This window comes from Budorcas taxicolor, chromosome 1 (assembly GCF_023091745.1).
Source record: "Budorcas taxicolor isolate Tak-1 chromosome 1, Takin1.1, whole genome shotgun sequence".
Taxonomy (NCBI): Eukaryota; Metazoa; Chordata; class Mammalia; order Artiodactyla; family Bovidae; genus Budorcas; species Budorcas taxicolor.
In genome coordinates this window covers 191,321,621-191,336,396 of record NC_068910.1, presented here as the reverse complement: position 1 = coordinate 191,336,396, position 14,776 = coordinate 191,321,621, and the positions used below count along the sequence as shown (strand labels likewise).

Below are 14,776 nucleotides of genomic sequence, written 5' to 3'. Positions count from 1 at the left end.
CATAGAGCTGATGAATAAGGGGGCTTTGAATCTTGGCCCCAACCATTTTAAGTATTTTTTTAAACTTATGTGGATGGATCATTTTAATTGTGTTTTATAAGCAATGAAAATCAGTTTGACAGGTATAAATATTTGTGTTCTGCCTAGATGGAAGGCTCAGTACACTGAAAAGGTTATTGTAAGCATCCTGTTACTGTCTTTTCTACCTTAGTATATTTTGTTCTCTTCCAACAGTAAAGTAATCCAGTTTTCTTGGAGCCATGGCAGGTTTCCATATGAGGTTCTAGCCAGTGCTTGGCATCCTCCTAACTAGTATTCTCCCCCCACCGCACCCACTCACACTATACCCCTTCCAGTTGTATTTTTCTCTCTTAAAACCTACCACTCTTTCTTGTGCTAAATATTTTATTTGTTTATCTTATTTTTTCTGTACCAGAATATAGGCTCCACAGGGCCAAGGGTTTTGTCATTTTTCTTCACCTCTGTGTCCATAGCTTCTAAAACAGTGCCTGACATTTACTGGGTAGTCACAAAAAGCTTGCTAAATCAGTGAAATAGGACTTGGCAAGAGAAAATTACAGATACTGAATGCTATGAGATATTTGTTACTTTTTACAATTTTTTTTTCAACGTTTGAAAAATTGTTTTTATTGTTTTCTAGGGAAAATCCAATCGGGAAAATATTTTAGAGTTTGGCCAATTGATTCAGAAGAACTGGAAAATATTTTAGTTGGAGTTTTTCAATTCATCATGTATTTTGTTCATAGTATTTAAGAATGAACATCGGCTTCACTGTCACCTGCATTCACGCTGTATTTAATATTTAATAATTGAAACCAACTGTTTGGAAATTCTGGTGTGATGTTTCACTAGAGAATTTAAAACCCAGGATTCCCTTCATATCTTATGTGTCGAAAGCCATGTTTCTGCAACTTCTTTTTACTAGAAAGACTCTTCCTAAAGAAGCTTTATAACAAAAGGAGAACTCCTCCATAGCAAGAAACCATCTCTTCTTGTAACACTCCGTGTTCTGTGGACTTTTCACTACCATTAGTGCCTGCTCTATACTGCCAACATTGTGTTTTACTAGGAAAATTTCAATCCATGACTATTCAGAGCTTTCCGTTTAGTTCATCTAGACCCTTCCTCTTAAAAAAAAAAAAAAAAAAGATCTCCTTTGGCCCATCGGTCATTACACATGACATTAGGGACAGTGACAAAAACTTTAGAAAACTACCACAGCACCCTTGAAAGTCGGTGGACCTTTTACTCATTTCGAGATGCAGACAGAGCTCAGATAGCAGAAATCAGGGAACAGGTACTGTTGACTGCATCTTGTTCACGTATGGGATGAGTGATGGCAGATGAAATAAAACCAGACCACTAAATTTTTTTTCACCGTTTAAACATCAGGTACTCATATTTTTGATTTGAGAGTTCAGGTGGTTGTGACTTTTAAGGACTTCGCTTCTGAAAAAGAAGAGAAAGTAAGCAGTGGGAACAGGTGGTGGTTCAGTCACTCAGCTTCACTCATTGCTCCATCATCATAAGGGCCACCACCACGGGACGCCCTCCTCCCCACGTGAGGGTGAGATCCTACTCGAGGACAGTCACTCGGCGCACTTTACTCATCTGGGAGACCCCAGATTATACTTCAGATACTCCATGGTATCTAACCTTTATGATCAGTTGAATGATCAGTGTTTAAGTCTAGAAATAATGCTTTCTTGAAAATGTTTATATTTCACTGCTGTTTCCTTATTGCCTGCTAGCCAAATGGAACTGGGCAAGCAACTGTTTAAATCCTGTTTTTCCCTAATAATTTACCTTTATCCTAAAAATCATAACTGTAAATAAGCAATCGAAGCAAGTTGCCACCTTGAAGTTAAGAGGGATACACTTTGCTTCATCAGTATTAAAAACCATGGTACTCTTATTACGTGTTTTTAAATCCAAAACATTTTCTAAATGTGGTACTTTGAACCTTGGAGTATTTTACATATTTCTGTTTAAAACTGTGACTTATTAATGTAAGTCTAGCTAGTAGTGCTTTTTTGTTTCCCTGAGCATAAGCTATATTTCAAGATACACTTTGCCAATTATGTTATTGGTGAGTAATTGTTTTTAAATTATAATGTTACTGGGTAATTATTTTTAAAGACCATTGGCAAACAATCAAAGTTCCATAAATGATTATAACTAAGCAATGTATTTCTCTAAAGGTCTTGTGAAAATCAGTTAGTTTTATTTAAGGATCACTCCTAGTCTGCATTAAGTTATTCCTGACCGATTTTAAAGACAAGTTTGAAAAAGTCTTTTAAATTTTATGAGCTTGTAGATTCCATAAACTCCACTGATTCATCAGTGTGAAAGAATTTTACCATTTAATCCTTTCTCACTGTTGAATTTTATTCAGATTGAAATTTCCTTTTCAGAGTCTCTGAATGTCCGCCTGGAAAGGCCGTGTGAGCATTGCCAGGTACCACTCATTGCTCTCCAGTGGCTGCTTGACTTATATTCTGACATTTCTAATATCAAGCCCTTGGTAACATAATACCAAGTTATGACTGTTTTTAAAGATCATAGTGTTCTCAGAGGGACCAAGGCTGTCTGAATATGTAACTGAGAATTTGAAAAGAGTTCAGTTACTAGTTCTTTTCTTCACTCTTAAACAGCCAGTTTGACTGGAATTAACCACCTTGGCACAGCCTAAAAACAAGTAATGTGAAATGAAATTTTCTTTGAAAGTCTTCTGAAATAAGAGACCATGTCAGTGGGACCCACAGATAACCGAGGTACTTTTACTTGCTTCCAAGGGCCTCATTCCTGCGCTGTTACTTAGGAGTACTTCGATTTTTACTACCCGATCTGCTTTCTCTCCCTTTCCCAAACTTGAAAAATACATGGCAGCTCACTTTACCCTAAAGCCCTCAAAACCCCGAGAAAGAAAGCAAAGAATGATATGGAGAAACTCTTGCCATAAATGCCAATTTGGTTCTTAGTTTAGCCATTTCCATCATTTGAAATTGTGGTGTGTGTCACTTGTCTTGTTGTCCTTGTTTGTTCTTTGTGTAGCTTTGTTTTTTAATATTCATTTAATATAATAATAGGCAATAGCAACATTTTTTTACTCCCAGGAATATAATTTATCAAATGGAATTATTTTCTTTGCCAAAGAAATATGTTTATTATATCACGGGTAATGATTTAAGTGTCAAAACAAGGCTTTGCTTATTGTACAAAAAAAAAAGGGTGATGAATGATGTAGCTTTTGTTTCTGTTTCTGAAGCCTAATTTCATTCATTTTTCAGAAAGACTCATTCATGCCAGGTTTTAGAAGACAGATGTCATTTTAAGTAAAAGCACCTTTAATTTGTTCTAACGGTACATCCTGTAAAGACAAAAAGCTACAAAGCCTTTTAGGTGTCCTTACAGTATGTGAAAACTACAGAACTCATTCTAGAGTTAAATTACCAGTCTCGATTGATATTATCTGCTTCCATTTTTATTAACTTGGAAATTAATATGTTGCTAGTAAATATTGGTTTTTACAGTGTCCAGTTTGAAAATGTAAGTTATCAATACTTAATGTAGTGAATTCGTGTAGCCATGTTGTATTGTTGAGAATGTATTTTTATTTAAATTTTATTTTCTTATCAAGAGTATTATAAAAATTAAAAACTTTTGTAGCTGTCGCTTGGAAATAACAAATAAATTACAAGAAGCCTGTCCACTCTCTGTGTGCCCTCACTTTCTCACTGATGTTAGAATCTCTGCTCATTTAGAATGACCATAACTCACCTATTAGGAAGGGAATAGCAAGTGAGGAGTCCTCAATAACAGAAGAGCAAGCCATCTGAAAAGGGTGCAGAAACCTGCGGCATTTGTCGGGCTGGTTGTTTGGACCGAGGTCCTTGTTTGTTCATTCAGCAGACTTGTCTTGAGGGCCTGCCGTGTGCAGGTGCTGTGCAGGACCCGTCATTCCCAAGAGCCGTGCATGTCCGGTGTGTGGGAGTATACTCCACTCATCTGAGTCCACAGCTTAGAGCTGACTTGTGCCCCCAGTGAAAGGAGCCAGGATCTTCCCCATTACTACCCTCATCATTGTCATTGAAGTCGCTCAGTTGTGTCCTACTCTTTGCGACCCCATGGACTATAGCCCACCAGGCTCCTCCATCCATGGAATTTTCCAGGCAAGCATACTGGAGTGGGTTGCCATTTCCTTCTCCAGGAGATCTCCTGAACCCAGGGATCAAACCCAGGTCTCCCGCATTGTAGGCAGATGCTTTCAGCAGCTTTGTTTATTTCTAAACTAACCTTGATAAGACCTAGCCCCTGCAACTCGAGAGGAACTGCAAGTTGGTAAAGATGAAGGAATAAGGTTCTGAATCTCTTAAACATCTGATTTTTATTGAAATACCAGACTCGCACATGAGCCCATGTATTAGAACAGACCTTAGAAAAATTGGTAAGGACATAGTTGAACTCAACACTCAACATCAGTCAGCTGGATATAATGGGCATCTATAGACTCGTCATTAAAAAAAAAAAAAGAGAGACCTTAGAATAGAAACATCAAGAGGTTCTATGCAAGTTTTATTCACAATACAAGCTTAGTTCTTCAGATAGAGGAGACCATATTTTTGGTGGGTTTCCCTTTTCAAGTGTCATGATTCCAAAATAAGAGCCACCTGAGGCCAAGCAGAGTCCCTTCCTGTTGCAGTTGCCAGTGAGTTTCCCTGCTACCCTAAGGCTCAATGGCCAGTGTGGTCCTTCAGAGAACACCTGCCTTGGGTATACGTGATGTACTTTAGAAATAAACTGACCCGTGTCCAGAGACCGTGGGTCTCATTCCTCATTCACATCCTCACCTGAGGTTTAGACTCTTGTGGCTGAGTCTCTCTCTTTGGCTTATCATTTTGCCATGTGACATCTTAGTTTGGTGAGCCATTTGGTGCCATGTTTTAAGCTTGTGTCTAGGTATTAAATTAGCAGAGAAGGTGTAACCTGCTTAAAGCCCTATTTGGATTTATTTAGTTTTCTGCGTTGTGTCAAATTGTCTTTATTTCATACTATCAAAGCTTTTGTGCTTTCTTTATATTGATCTACTTTTTGACATGGTCTAACTCGAGTAGATACATGGAGTTTTTGCTCATCAAAAGTCCTGTCTAGAGTAGACAACATTGTTTTCCAAATTTAACACATATTCTCAACTCCACCCAGAACTGAGAAGGCCACACTGTACTGTTAAAAAAGCACCCATCATTTTAGACAGACTTGGTGCAGGGCAGACTGAGGGATGCTTCAAGAGGCATGTCGGAATCTCCCTGAAGAGAGAGAGGGCTCAGACATAGTTTGAAAAGGCATAGTCAATAAAATTTGTACACTTGAAAGTGCAAACACCTGTTTTTGTAGTTCATACTACAGAAAAATCTCAGCAAAATCTTGACCCATACAAATGTGTAGTTTTCGTCCAGAGGCCCTTTGCAATATGGAGCCTGCAATATTTGTGTTAATATGGGCGTTTTTAAGTTTTAGAAACACTGCAATATGGGCTAACAATTCCAAATCCTGATCCCCAGTCTCTTAAACTCTACATCAGAAGTTGGTGTCGGCTAAGAATACAGCCACAACCACTGCCTCCTTCCACAACCGCTGCCTCCTTGCAGCTTGCATTCTGAGGAGAGAAGGCAGATTAGATGAAGAGGTAAAATGTGTCAGATGGTGAGAAGTATTACGGAGCAAAGTAAAGCAGGGAAAGGGAGACAGCTGTGTATGGGGCTGGAAGGGCTGGGATACAGTTTAAAATTAGGGGCTTCCTTAGTGGTCTTGTGGCTAAGACTCCGCTTTCCCAATGCAAGGGACATGGGTTCAATCCCTGGTCAGAGAACTAGATCCCACCTGCTCCCACTAAAAGATTGCATCACTCAACGAAAGACCCCACACGCCACAATGAAGATCAAAGATCCCGTGTGCCAAAAGTAAGACCCAGCACAGCCAAATAAGTAAATGAGTAAATATTTTTAAAATAAACTTAGGTTTATTCTAAGTTTAAAATAAACTTAGAATTCTAAGATTCTCCAGCAAGACCTCACTAGGAAGGTTACGTTTGAACCAAGATCTGAGGAAGATGAGGAAAGGGAGTCTTACAGAAATGTAGGGAAAGATCCTCCCATCTCAAAAACGGCAAGGAGATGAGTGTGGCCAGAACAAAATGGGTAAGAGGGACTGGTAAGATCCTGCAATGAGGGAGGGTTTTGAGCAGTGGAGTGACATGATGGACTTGGCTTTTTTCAGATTGCTCTGGCTGAGAGAACTCTAACGGGCATAGGAAGCAGTTGGAGATTGGGTTGAATCATGTGAGGTTCATATGGAACACAGAGGACCCCAAACAGCCAAGGGGAGCCTGACAAAGGAGACCAGCAGCTGGAGGAAACTGTCCTTGACTTCATATTCTGAAGCTACAGAAATAAGACAGTGTAGAAATGGTACAAGAGATGCATGGGCCAGAGGAAGAGAGTGCCCAGGAATAAACCCACAAATACATGGTCAGTTAATTTATGACAAAGCTGCCATATAAAGGACATAGAGTAGCCAAAGAATGTTGGTCACTTAAGTCATGTCCAACTCCACAACCCCGTGGACTGCAGCTCACCAGGCTTCCCTCTACTGGAATTTGGTCAAACTCATGTCCATTGAGTCAGTGATGCTGTCTAACCGTCTCATCCTCTGCTACCCCCTTCCTTTTTTGCCTTCCATCCTTCCCAGCATCAGGGTCTTTTCCAGTGAGTCACCTCTTCCATCAGGTGGCCAAAGTGTTAGAGCTTCAACATCAGTCCTTCCAATGAATATTCAGGGTTGATTTCCTTTAGGATTGACTAGTTTGATCCCTTGCAGTCCAAGGGACTCTCAAGAGTCTTCTCTAGCACCACAATTCAAAAGCATCAATTCTTCAGCACTCAACTTTCTTTATGGTCCAACTCTCTCTCCCTAAGGATATGTCCCTCAATAAATCGCTTGGAAAATGGAACATCACAAGCCAAAGGACACTGCACATGGTCTGCTTTGCACACAAAACTAAACACACAGCTATGCACATCAAGCCCTCCCTTTGCTGAATCCTCTAATGACAGACCCCCAGCAGTCAGCCACATACAGAAGATTCTCCCCAACTTTTCATCACTTTTTCTCCATGGCATAACCTTACAGCAGGTCCTGAAGAAACTGAGATCCACTAAATGTGGTTCCAGCTCTGAATTGTCCTGAAACCAAATCCCTGGCATGTCCTGTCATCTGTGCTAAGTCACCTCAGTTATGTCTGACTCTTTGCAACCCCATGGACTGCAGCCCACCAGGCTCCTCTGTCCACAGGATTCTCAAGGCAAGAATACTGGAGTGGGTTGTCATTTCTTCCTCCAGGGGATCTTCCTGGCCCAAGACACGGACTCCCTCTCTTAGGTTTCCTGCATCGACAGGTGGGTTTTTTACCACTAGCGCCACCTAGGGAGCCCTCCTGTCAGCTGTGCACAGAGCCAAATCTGGGGGCAGGTCAGGCAGGTCCTGCACTGCTAAGAGAGGCAGGCTTATCGCCCTCTGCTGGCCAATTGTGAAATGCAGGCCTCACCCACTCAACAGTTCCGTGGAGGCCAAGATCCCTGCTGTCAGTCCTGCTGAATCTATTATACTTTGGGAATTCAAAGGGATGGAGGCCAATATCCCATGACTTCTCAAAGAGTTCTAGAAAATTAGAAACAATGAAATGAACGTACATACAAAGTTTACAACTCACACCTAAAATCACTCAAAATTGTCCACAGACGCATTTAAAAATACAAACATCATAGAAAATAAACATGGCCATGAGTTTGGTCACATAGGTCAGGAGCTTTGCCTTTTAATGTACAGCATGAAAAGCCCACACAGAAAAGGGAGGGGGGAATTAATAACATATACTGTCTACAACTAAAAATTTTTACTTAGGGATACCAAATTCAAAAACCAAAAGATAAGCCTCAAAGTGGGAGAAAAAGAATTTGTCTTATAATGAATTTGTAATCACATTAAAAATAAATAAGTCATGCAGATAAAAGTACTTTCTTTTGCTAATGCAAGTTTTATGTTTGAAATTACTGGGAAGTCAGTAACATTCCAAAACCCCATGTCAGTACCACACCAGAAAACATCACGTTACAGGGAAAAACATTTCTCTACAAAGTCCAAGCCTTACCCACTTGCAGTTCACACAAAGAAACATCACCACTCTCCTAGGAGTCCATGTAACTGACAGGAACTGTGAGAGGTTATAGTAGGAGCCACTGTGTCTTCCATATTGCAGATGACCAGGATGTGACAGAAAGAGTGAACTCTAACATTTCCAATTTTCTGCATTATTCCAACATGAATTCAGTAAAGTTACCGAATCAACACACAAAAATCAACTGCGTTTCTAAACACCGATAACAAACCATCCGAAAGAGAAAATCAGTTTGCAACTGCATCAAAAAGAACAAAATACCACGGAATAAATTTAACCAAGGACTTGAAATACCTGCACATGGAAAATATTGAGACATTGATGAAATCGAAGATGCAAATAAATGGAATGATATCTGGTGTTTGTGGATGAAAAAGAATCAGTAGTGCTAAAATGTCCATCCCACCCAAAAGAATATATACTTTCAATGCAATTCTTAACAGAATTCCAATGGCATTTTTCACAGAGACCGAACAACCATCCTGACATCTGTATGGAACCACAGAGAACTCTGAACAGCCAAGGGAACCTGAGAAAGGACACCAACAGCTAGAGGAAACTTTCTCTTATGTCAAACCAATTAATCTATGACCTATTAGATGTCTCCTGGTTCAAAGATCTCAAGTGTGAAAAGACATGCTTTGGAATTGCTGTGATACATGGATTCTCAGATGAGCAAAAATAAAGCTGATCCTGTCTTTGAACTCCATCTAGATTCATGGATTCTCAGACGAACAAAACAAAAACGTCATACGTAAACCTCCAAACATACATGATTTTAGTAAAAGATTAATATCTCAGATAGTTGGGTAAAGAAGGATCTTTCACTGACTGGTATTGAGAAAATTGTAATTGTCTAGGAGAAAAAGTCCTATCTCACATGTGATACACACACACATACACACTCACACACACACACTCCAGCTCGACCAAAGATATGAAACCAAAAACCAAGAACATAACAATTTTAAAAGAATTCTGCTGCTGCTGCTAAGTCACTTCAGTCGTGTCCGACTCTGTGCGACCCCAGAGAGGGCAGCCCACCAGGCTCCCCCGTCCCTGGGATTCTCCAGGCAAGAACACTGGAGTGGATTGCCATTTCCTTCTCCAGTGCATGAAAGTAAAAGGTGAAAGTGAAGTTACTCAGTCGTGTCCAACTCTTCATGACCCCGTGGACTGCAGCCTACCAGGCTCCTCTGTCCATAGGATTTTCCAGGCAAGAGTACTGGTGTGGGGTGCCATTGCCTTCTCCTAAAAGAACTCAAGGTATAACAATTGTTATATTATCAGAATAGGGAAGGTTTTTACAAATAATGTCAAAAATCGAAAAGCCACACAGAAAGACTGATAATCTGACTGCTTAAAAACAAACAGAAGCCAGTGGTAAGGCCAACACTGTGCCACCATCAAAGTGAAAAAACCACAGGTGAGCTGGGAAGTAGCCTGGCCACTCACCCCACAAGGCCTTGACACCCTGTCATGTCTCCAGGGTCCTCATTCTCCCCAGAGCTCCACCTACATGGCTGCTGCCATGCCAGGTTATACAGGCCTCAGTCATCTCCCAACATGCAAGAGTTCTTTTATTACAAAGACAGTGGGTTGAATGGTGGCCCCAAAAGGTGTGTCCCCCAGAACGTATGAAGGGACCCTACCTGAAACAAAGGCTCATCGCAGACTTAGTGAAGAAGCTGAGAAGAGGTCATCCGGGATGAGGGTGGCCCAAATCCAATGACAGTGTCCTTATATGAGATGGAAGAGGAGAGCCCAAGAGAGAAGCCGCAAGAAGAGGGAGTTGGGAGGGAGGTCGTCACAGGCCCAGAGATGCCCAGAGCCCCCAGAATCTGGTAGAGGCAAGAAGGAACATTCCCTGGAGCCTCCTGAGAAAGCATGGCCCTGCCCACACCTTGATTCAGATGTCTGGTCTCCAGAGCTGGGGGAGGATGAATTCCTGTTGTTTTAAAAACCCCAGCTTGTTGTCATTTGTCATAAAAAGCCACAGGATAGCCACACACACAGACCCTGCCCTACAGACTTCTGGCAGCATCTCAGTCTCCTGATTGAGAACCTTCAACGTCACCATTCAGATCACTAATTAAGAAGCAGGCAGGACTTCCTTGGTGGTCCGCTAGCTGAGACTCCACGTTCCCAATGAGGGAGACCCTGTTCAATCCCTGGTTGGGGAACTGGATCCCATATGCCACGGCTAAGAGTGTGCATGCCACAATTAAAGATCCTGCATGCCACAACTAAGACCTGGTACAGCATGAATATTTTTTGAAAAGAATAAGCAGGCAGTTACGCAGATGAAAACCCAATCGGGATACTTGCTATGCTGAGGAGAAGAGTTCTGCAGTTGGTCAGAGTTCTGGTACTTTCTCCCATGTGGGTCAGCAGCCCCCCACAGGGAGTGTCCTCACTGGAAAGCTGGTGCACGTGTGGAGGCGCCCCTGAGTAAACATTACCTGACGCCCGAATTAGTGGTTCCTGAAGTTTATCCCCCCTTTCTGGTAAAACACCCGAATATGTGCAAGGACCTTAACGGCTGGAGGGAACGGCTTGGAGCACCACCAGTGACAGCGCGCATGCTGAATCGCAGGCCACACGGATGGTCCTGGCCTGGGTGTTCTGGAAACTTTCCGTTTGCCTGTCTGGGCTACCCCTCCTTTCTTGCGCCTCCGCCCCCACTGCTTTTTTCCTTTCCTCACCTCTGTCTGTCGAGAACTTCCAGCAGCAGGTGCAGGTAAGACATCCTCTTCTTCCTTGGCAGGTGGCAGCCGGGCAGCTCCTGAGAGGCCCTCTCAGACAGGCCACACTCACAGTCAGGGGCCCTCACCACCCCCATCCACGGCTGATGGGGCAGCAAGTGTGGCTTGAGGCGCACCCGGAGGTGCTCTTGCCGCCTGGAGGCGGTGTTCACAGTCCTGGGGAGGCACACCTGGGAAGGGCTGGCCGGCCCAGTCAGGCTGCCCAGGTCGGCCAACTGTCACCCGTCAGCGGCTCAGGGTGGCAGAAAATGGGTTTTGTTGTGCTGGCCTGCTCCAAGGAATGAGTGTGGGGTTCTGAGGGCCAGGAGGAACATGATCTGCACCTCTGGCTTGTTTTCTAATCATTTTACCTGGCCCACAAGTGGGAGGCAACTTCCAGAATACCCACTCCTCGGGAGAGAATCCCAGGAGTCAAGAGAGTAAGGGGCGGGGTGGGGGGGGAGGGTGGAGACAGAGGCCTGGTGCCCCGGGGCAGTGTAAGCCTCTGGAAGAGCCAGAGGAGGGAGGCTGCCCAGAGTGAAGCCTGGGGTCACAGACCTGGCCAGGAGCTGCTGCTTCTTAGTTCGGGTCCTGCTCTGAGGTGCTCGGGGTCAGCGCTGACCAGCAGCTGGGTTGGGGGTGCTCTGCTGAAGGGCTCTGTGCATGGATCCTTTGCGCCGACTCAGGCTGGGGTCCCCGCCCAGGAGGGCCCCGGGCCCTGGAAGGGGCCTGCCCGGAAGAGCCCTGTGAGCTGCCCAGGTGAGTCCTAGCCTCTGGAAGGGGCCTGCCCACTGGAGCCCCGTGGGCAGCTGGGTGCCGGCCCAGGTGAGCTTCATATCCTGGGAGATGCCTGCCCAAGAGACCCTGTACACAGGAGGAGCATGTGAATGAGCAGCCTCTCTTTGCAGCCGGCACAGAGTTGCTTAGTGACTCACCTGTGGGCAGTGCTGGGATGGGATGGGAACCAGGAGTTCCTGCAGGCCCTGAGCACCCCTGCTGCTGCTGCTGCTGAGTCACTTCAGTCGTGTCCAACTGTGTGCGACCCCAGAGACTGCAGCCCACCAGGCTCCCCCGTCCCTGGGATTCTCCAGGCAAGAACACTGGAGTGGGTTGCCATTTCTTTCTCCAATGCATGAGAGTGAAAAGTGAAAGTGAAGTCGCTCAGTCGTGTCCGACTCTTAGCGACCCCATGGACTGCAGCCCACCAGGCTCCTTTGTCCATGGGATTTTCCAGGGAAGAGTACTGGAGTGGGGTGCCATTTCCTTCTCCAGAGTACCCCTGGGCCCATCTAAATAAACAAGGACAATAGGTGAGACCTGGCGGCGGTGAGACATGAGGGAGGCCCCACAGGTACCTTTTGTTTCATCCACTTGACACCATGGAAGCCTCCCAAGGACAGAATGGACAGCCTGCCCCAGGCTGGTGGGAGCTCCTGGTGACCCTGAAGTGGACATGGGAAGGAGGGGACCAGGCAGGAGGGGAGTGGGCACCCAGGCAGAACCATAGTGCTCAGGGGGTGAGACTTTCTGGGTCTGAGCTGGGAGTAGATGAACACGTGGTGACTGTGACCCAGGAAAGCTGCTCCGGTGACATGATGCTGAACCCACATCAGGACACCAGTTCTTGGAGGTGACTCCCAAAATAGGGCTGCAAGAAGAATCCTGTTAAAAGAAGGTTTTATAACATCAACTTGCGGAAGGAGAGGTTTTGCAAAGCTAATCCCCCTAACAGGAGGCTCTGGTCCCCTCAGAGGGGAACGAGGAAACAGCTGGGAGCTGGCAGCACACTGGACGGGTGGTGGGGGCAGACCCCACACTCTGGCCCCATGTCTTCGTTTCTGGGTGTTACTTGGCTTCTCAGAGAGTCAGCTGTGTTCATGGTAGTGAGAGCTGAAAGCCAGTCCATTTAAATCACTTCCTAAGTACAGCATGTACTTTATGTATTATTGCATCTTCCTCACTAGATGGTCAGTGATTCCAAGGATAAGGAGGACCTCCACTGTACCCACAGCTTCTTGCCCTTTAGATGAAGAAGACTGAACACATACTCCGTGAATGAATGACATCCTGTGGCTGATGGAGAAGCAAGGGCTGTGGTAGAAGGACAAGTCAACTGGAAACAACCGTCATGATCTTGGTCAGATAACCCCTTGGGGTTCTGGTTTCCCTACACATGTAAAATGTAAAAGTACCTTCAAGAACAAGGTATTGGGCCCTTGCTATGCACTAAGCCCTCTGCTAAACCCAGGAGCCCCTGGGATACTGCCCCCCAAGCAAGTCAAAGACTGGAGCAGAGTTACCTGAGGTTCTTCTACAAGTTCAATACCCAGGCAACCCCTGGGGTCCCTCCCACACACCCACTACCTCAACTAACTGTCAATAATTCAGTTCCTTCATGGCCCTTTCCTGGCAGAATGTTCCCAGTTCTCACCCAAAGCTCCATGATTATGAACCAAACCAGCAGCGCAGACCCTGTTAGACCCTATATTTGTATTATCATCCTTTAAAGAATTAATGGCCTTCCCAGGTGGCTCCGTGGTAAAGAAGCTGCCTACCAATGCAGGAGATGCAGGTTTGATCCCTGGGTTGGGAGGATCCCCTGGAGGAGGGCATGGCAACCCACTCCGGTGTTCTTGCCTGGAGAATCCCATGGACAGAGGAGTCTGACGGGCTACGGTCCATAGGGTGGCACAGATTCAGACATGACTGAAGCGACTTAGCATGCATGCACACATGCATTACTGAAACAGCTGACTTACAAATGAAACAGTCTGGTGTAGGAAAAACCCACCAAGGTGTTAATTAAACAAGGAGTCGGTTATATCTAGGTGACTCCAATGCCGTGGCACCCACATAAACAAACCAAAATCCAAGACTGTAAATGCCTCAGCATCCTGACAATGCTAAGAATGACGAATAAGAAACAGCCAACCAGGCTTTTAGTGATCACAAATCAGTGTCCTTTCTTCACTTCTGCACTTGACATGAAAGTCTTTCCCTGGCTCCCATCTGCAGAGCCATCTTAACCTCTTCTGGTTTGGTGCAGCCCCATCTGAATTGACTTTTGCTTAAATAAATTCTTAAAATTATTCAAATGCCACACATGTCAGTTCACGGGGGTCTGAGTGATTGTGTCCTCTGCTGAACTAGGTACACAATACATTTCTAAACAGATGTCATCATTAAGACTGCGAAGCCTCAGTCTCAAGAGAGTGGCCCAAAACCCTGATGACACGTCCTTCAACCCCTCAGGTTCTCTCTGAAGGGGATATCACCTTGTTCTGTCTGAACTATAAGCCCCTCATCTTAACAGATCAGGGCATCAGGCAACCACCCCTCCCCCTTCCCACCACCCCAACCAAGTGCCTGGAGCTCTCCTCCCAGACTTCAGCCTCACGGGTACCCCTGATGATGCTCTTGTCCACAGGCAGCGGCGTTTGGGACCCAAACGTCCTGACCCATGCTATCAAGAAGGCCTGTTCCTTCCGCAGGGACACAAACAGGTGGGGGCTGGGAGATGCTGAGTGGCACCTGCGACTATTGTTGTGCTGTGTCCCCGTCCCCCACTTGCCCTATGGAAAAGCCCTGGCAGCCTCCTGGGATGCCCCTGAAGACGCTTCCAACTAAGTGACAGAGAAGCTTCCTTTGTCCTTTGAGTCAGGCTTCTGTCCTTGAGGGTCCAGAGGAAATCTCCCCGGATCACTGATGCTGATGACAGGGACTCAGTTCGTGGTGGTGGTGACGCCCTCCCCCAGGGCAGGGGGGCTTCCGTCTCTGC

General features: G+C 45.0%; 1 protein-coding gene across 1 annotated transcript in view; it reads left to right on the top strand.

Annotated features, from left to right (window-relative positions):
• The window catches only part of RASA2 (RAS p21 protein activator 2), a 121,439-nt gene extending 120,750 nt beyond the window's left edge, over positions 1–689 (top strand). Inside the window, exon 24 of the mRNA XM_052641190.1 lies at positions 662–689. Coding sequence (XP_052497150.1) covers positions 662–689 — 28 coding nt within the window. The remainder of the gene's footprint in view (positions 1–661) is intronic.
• The last annotated feature ends 14,087 nt before the right edge of the window (positions 690–14,776 follow it).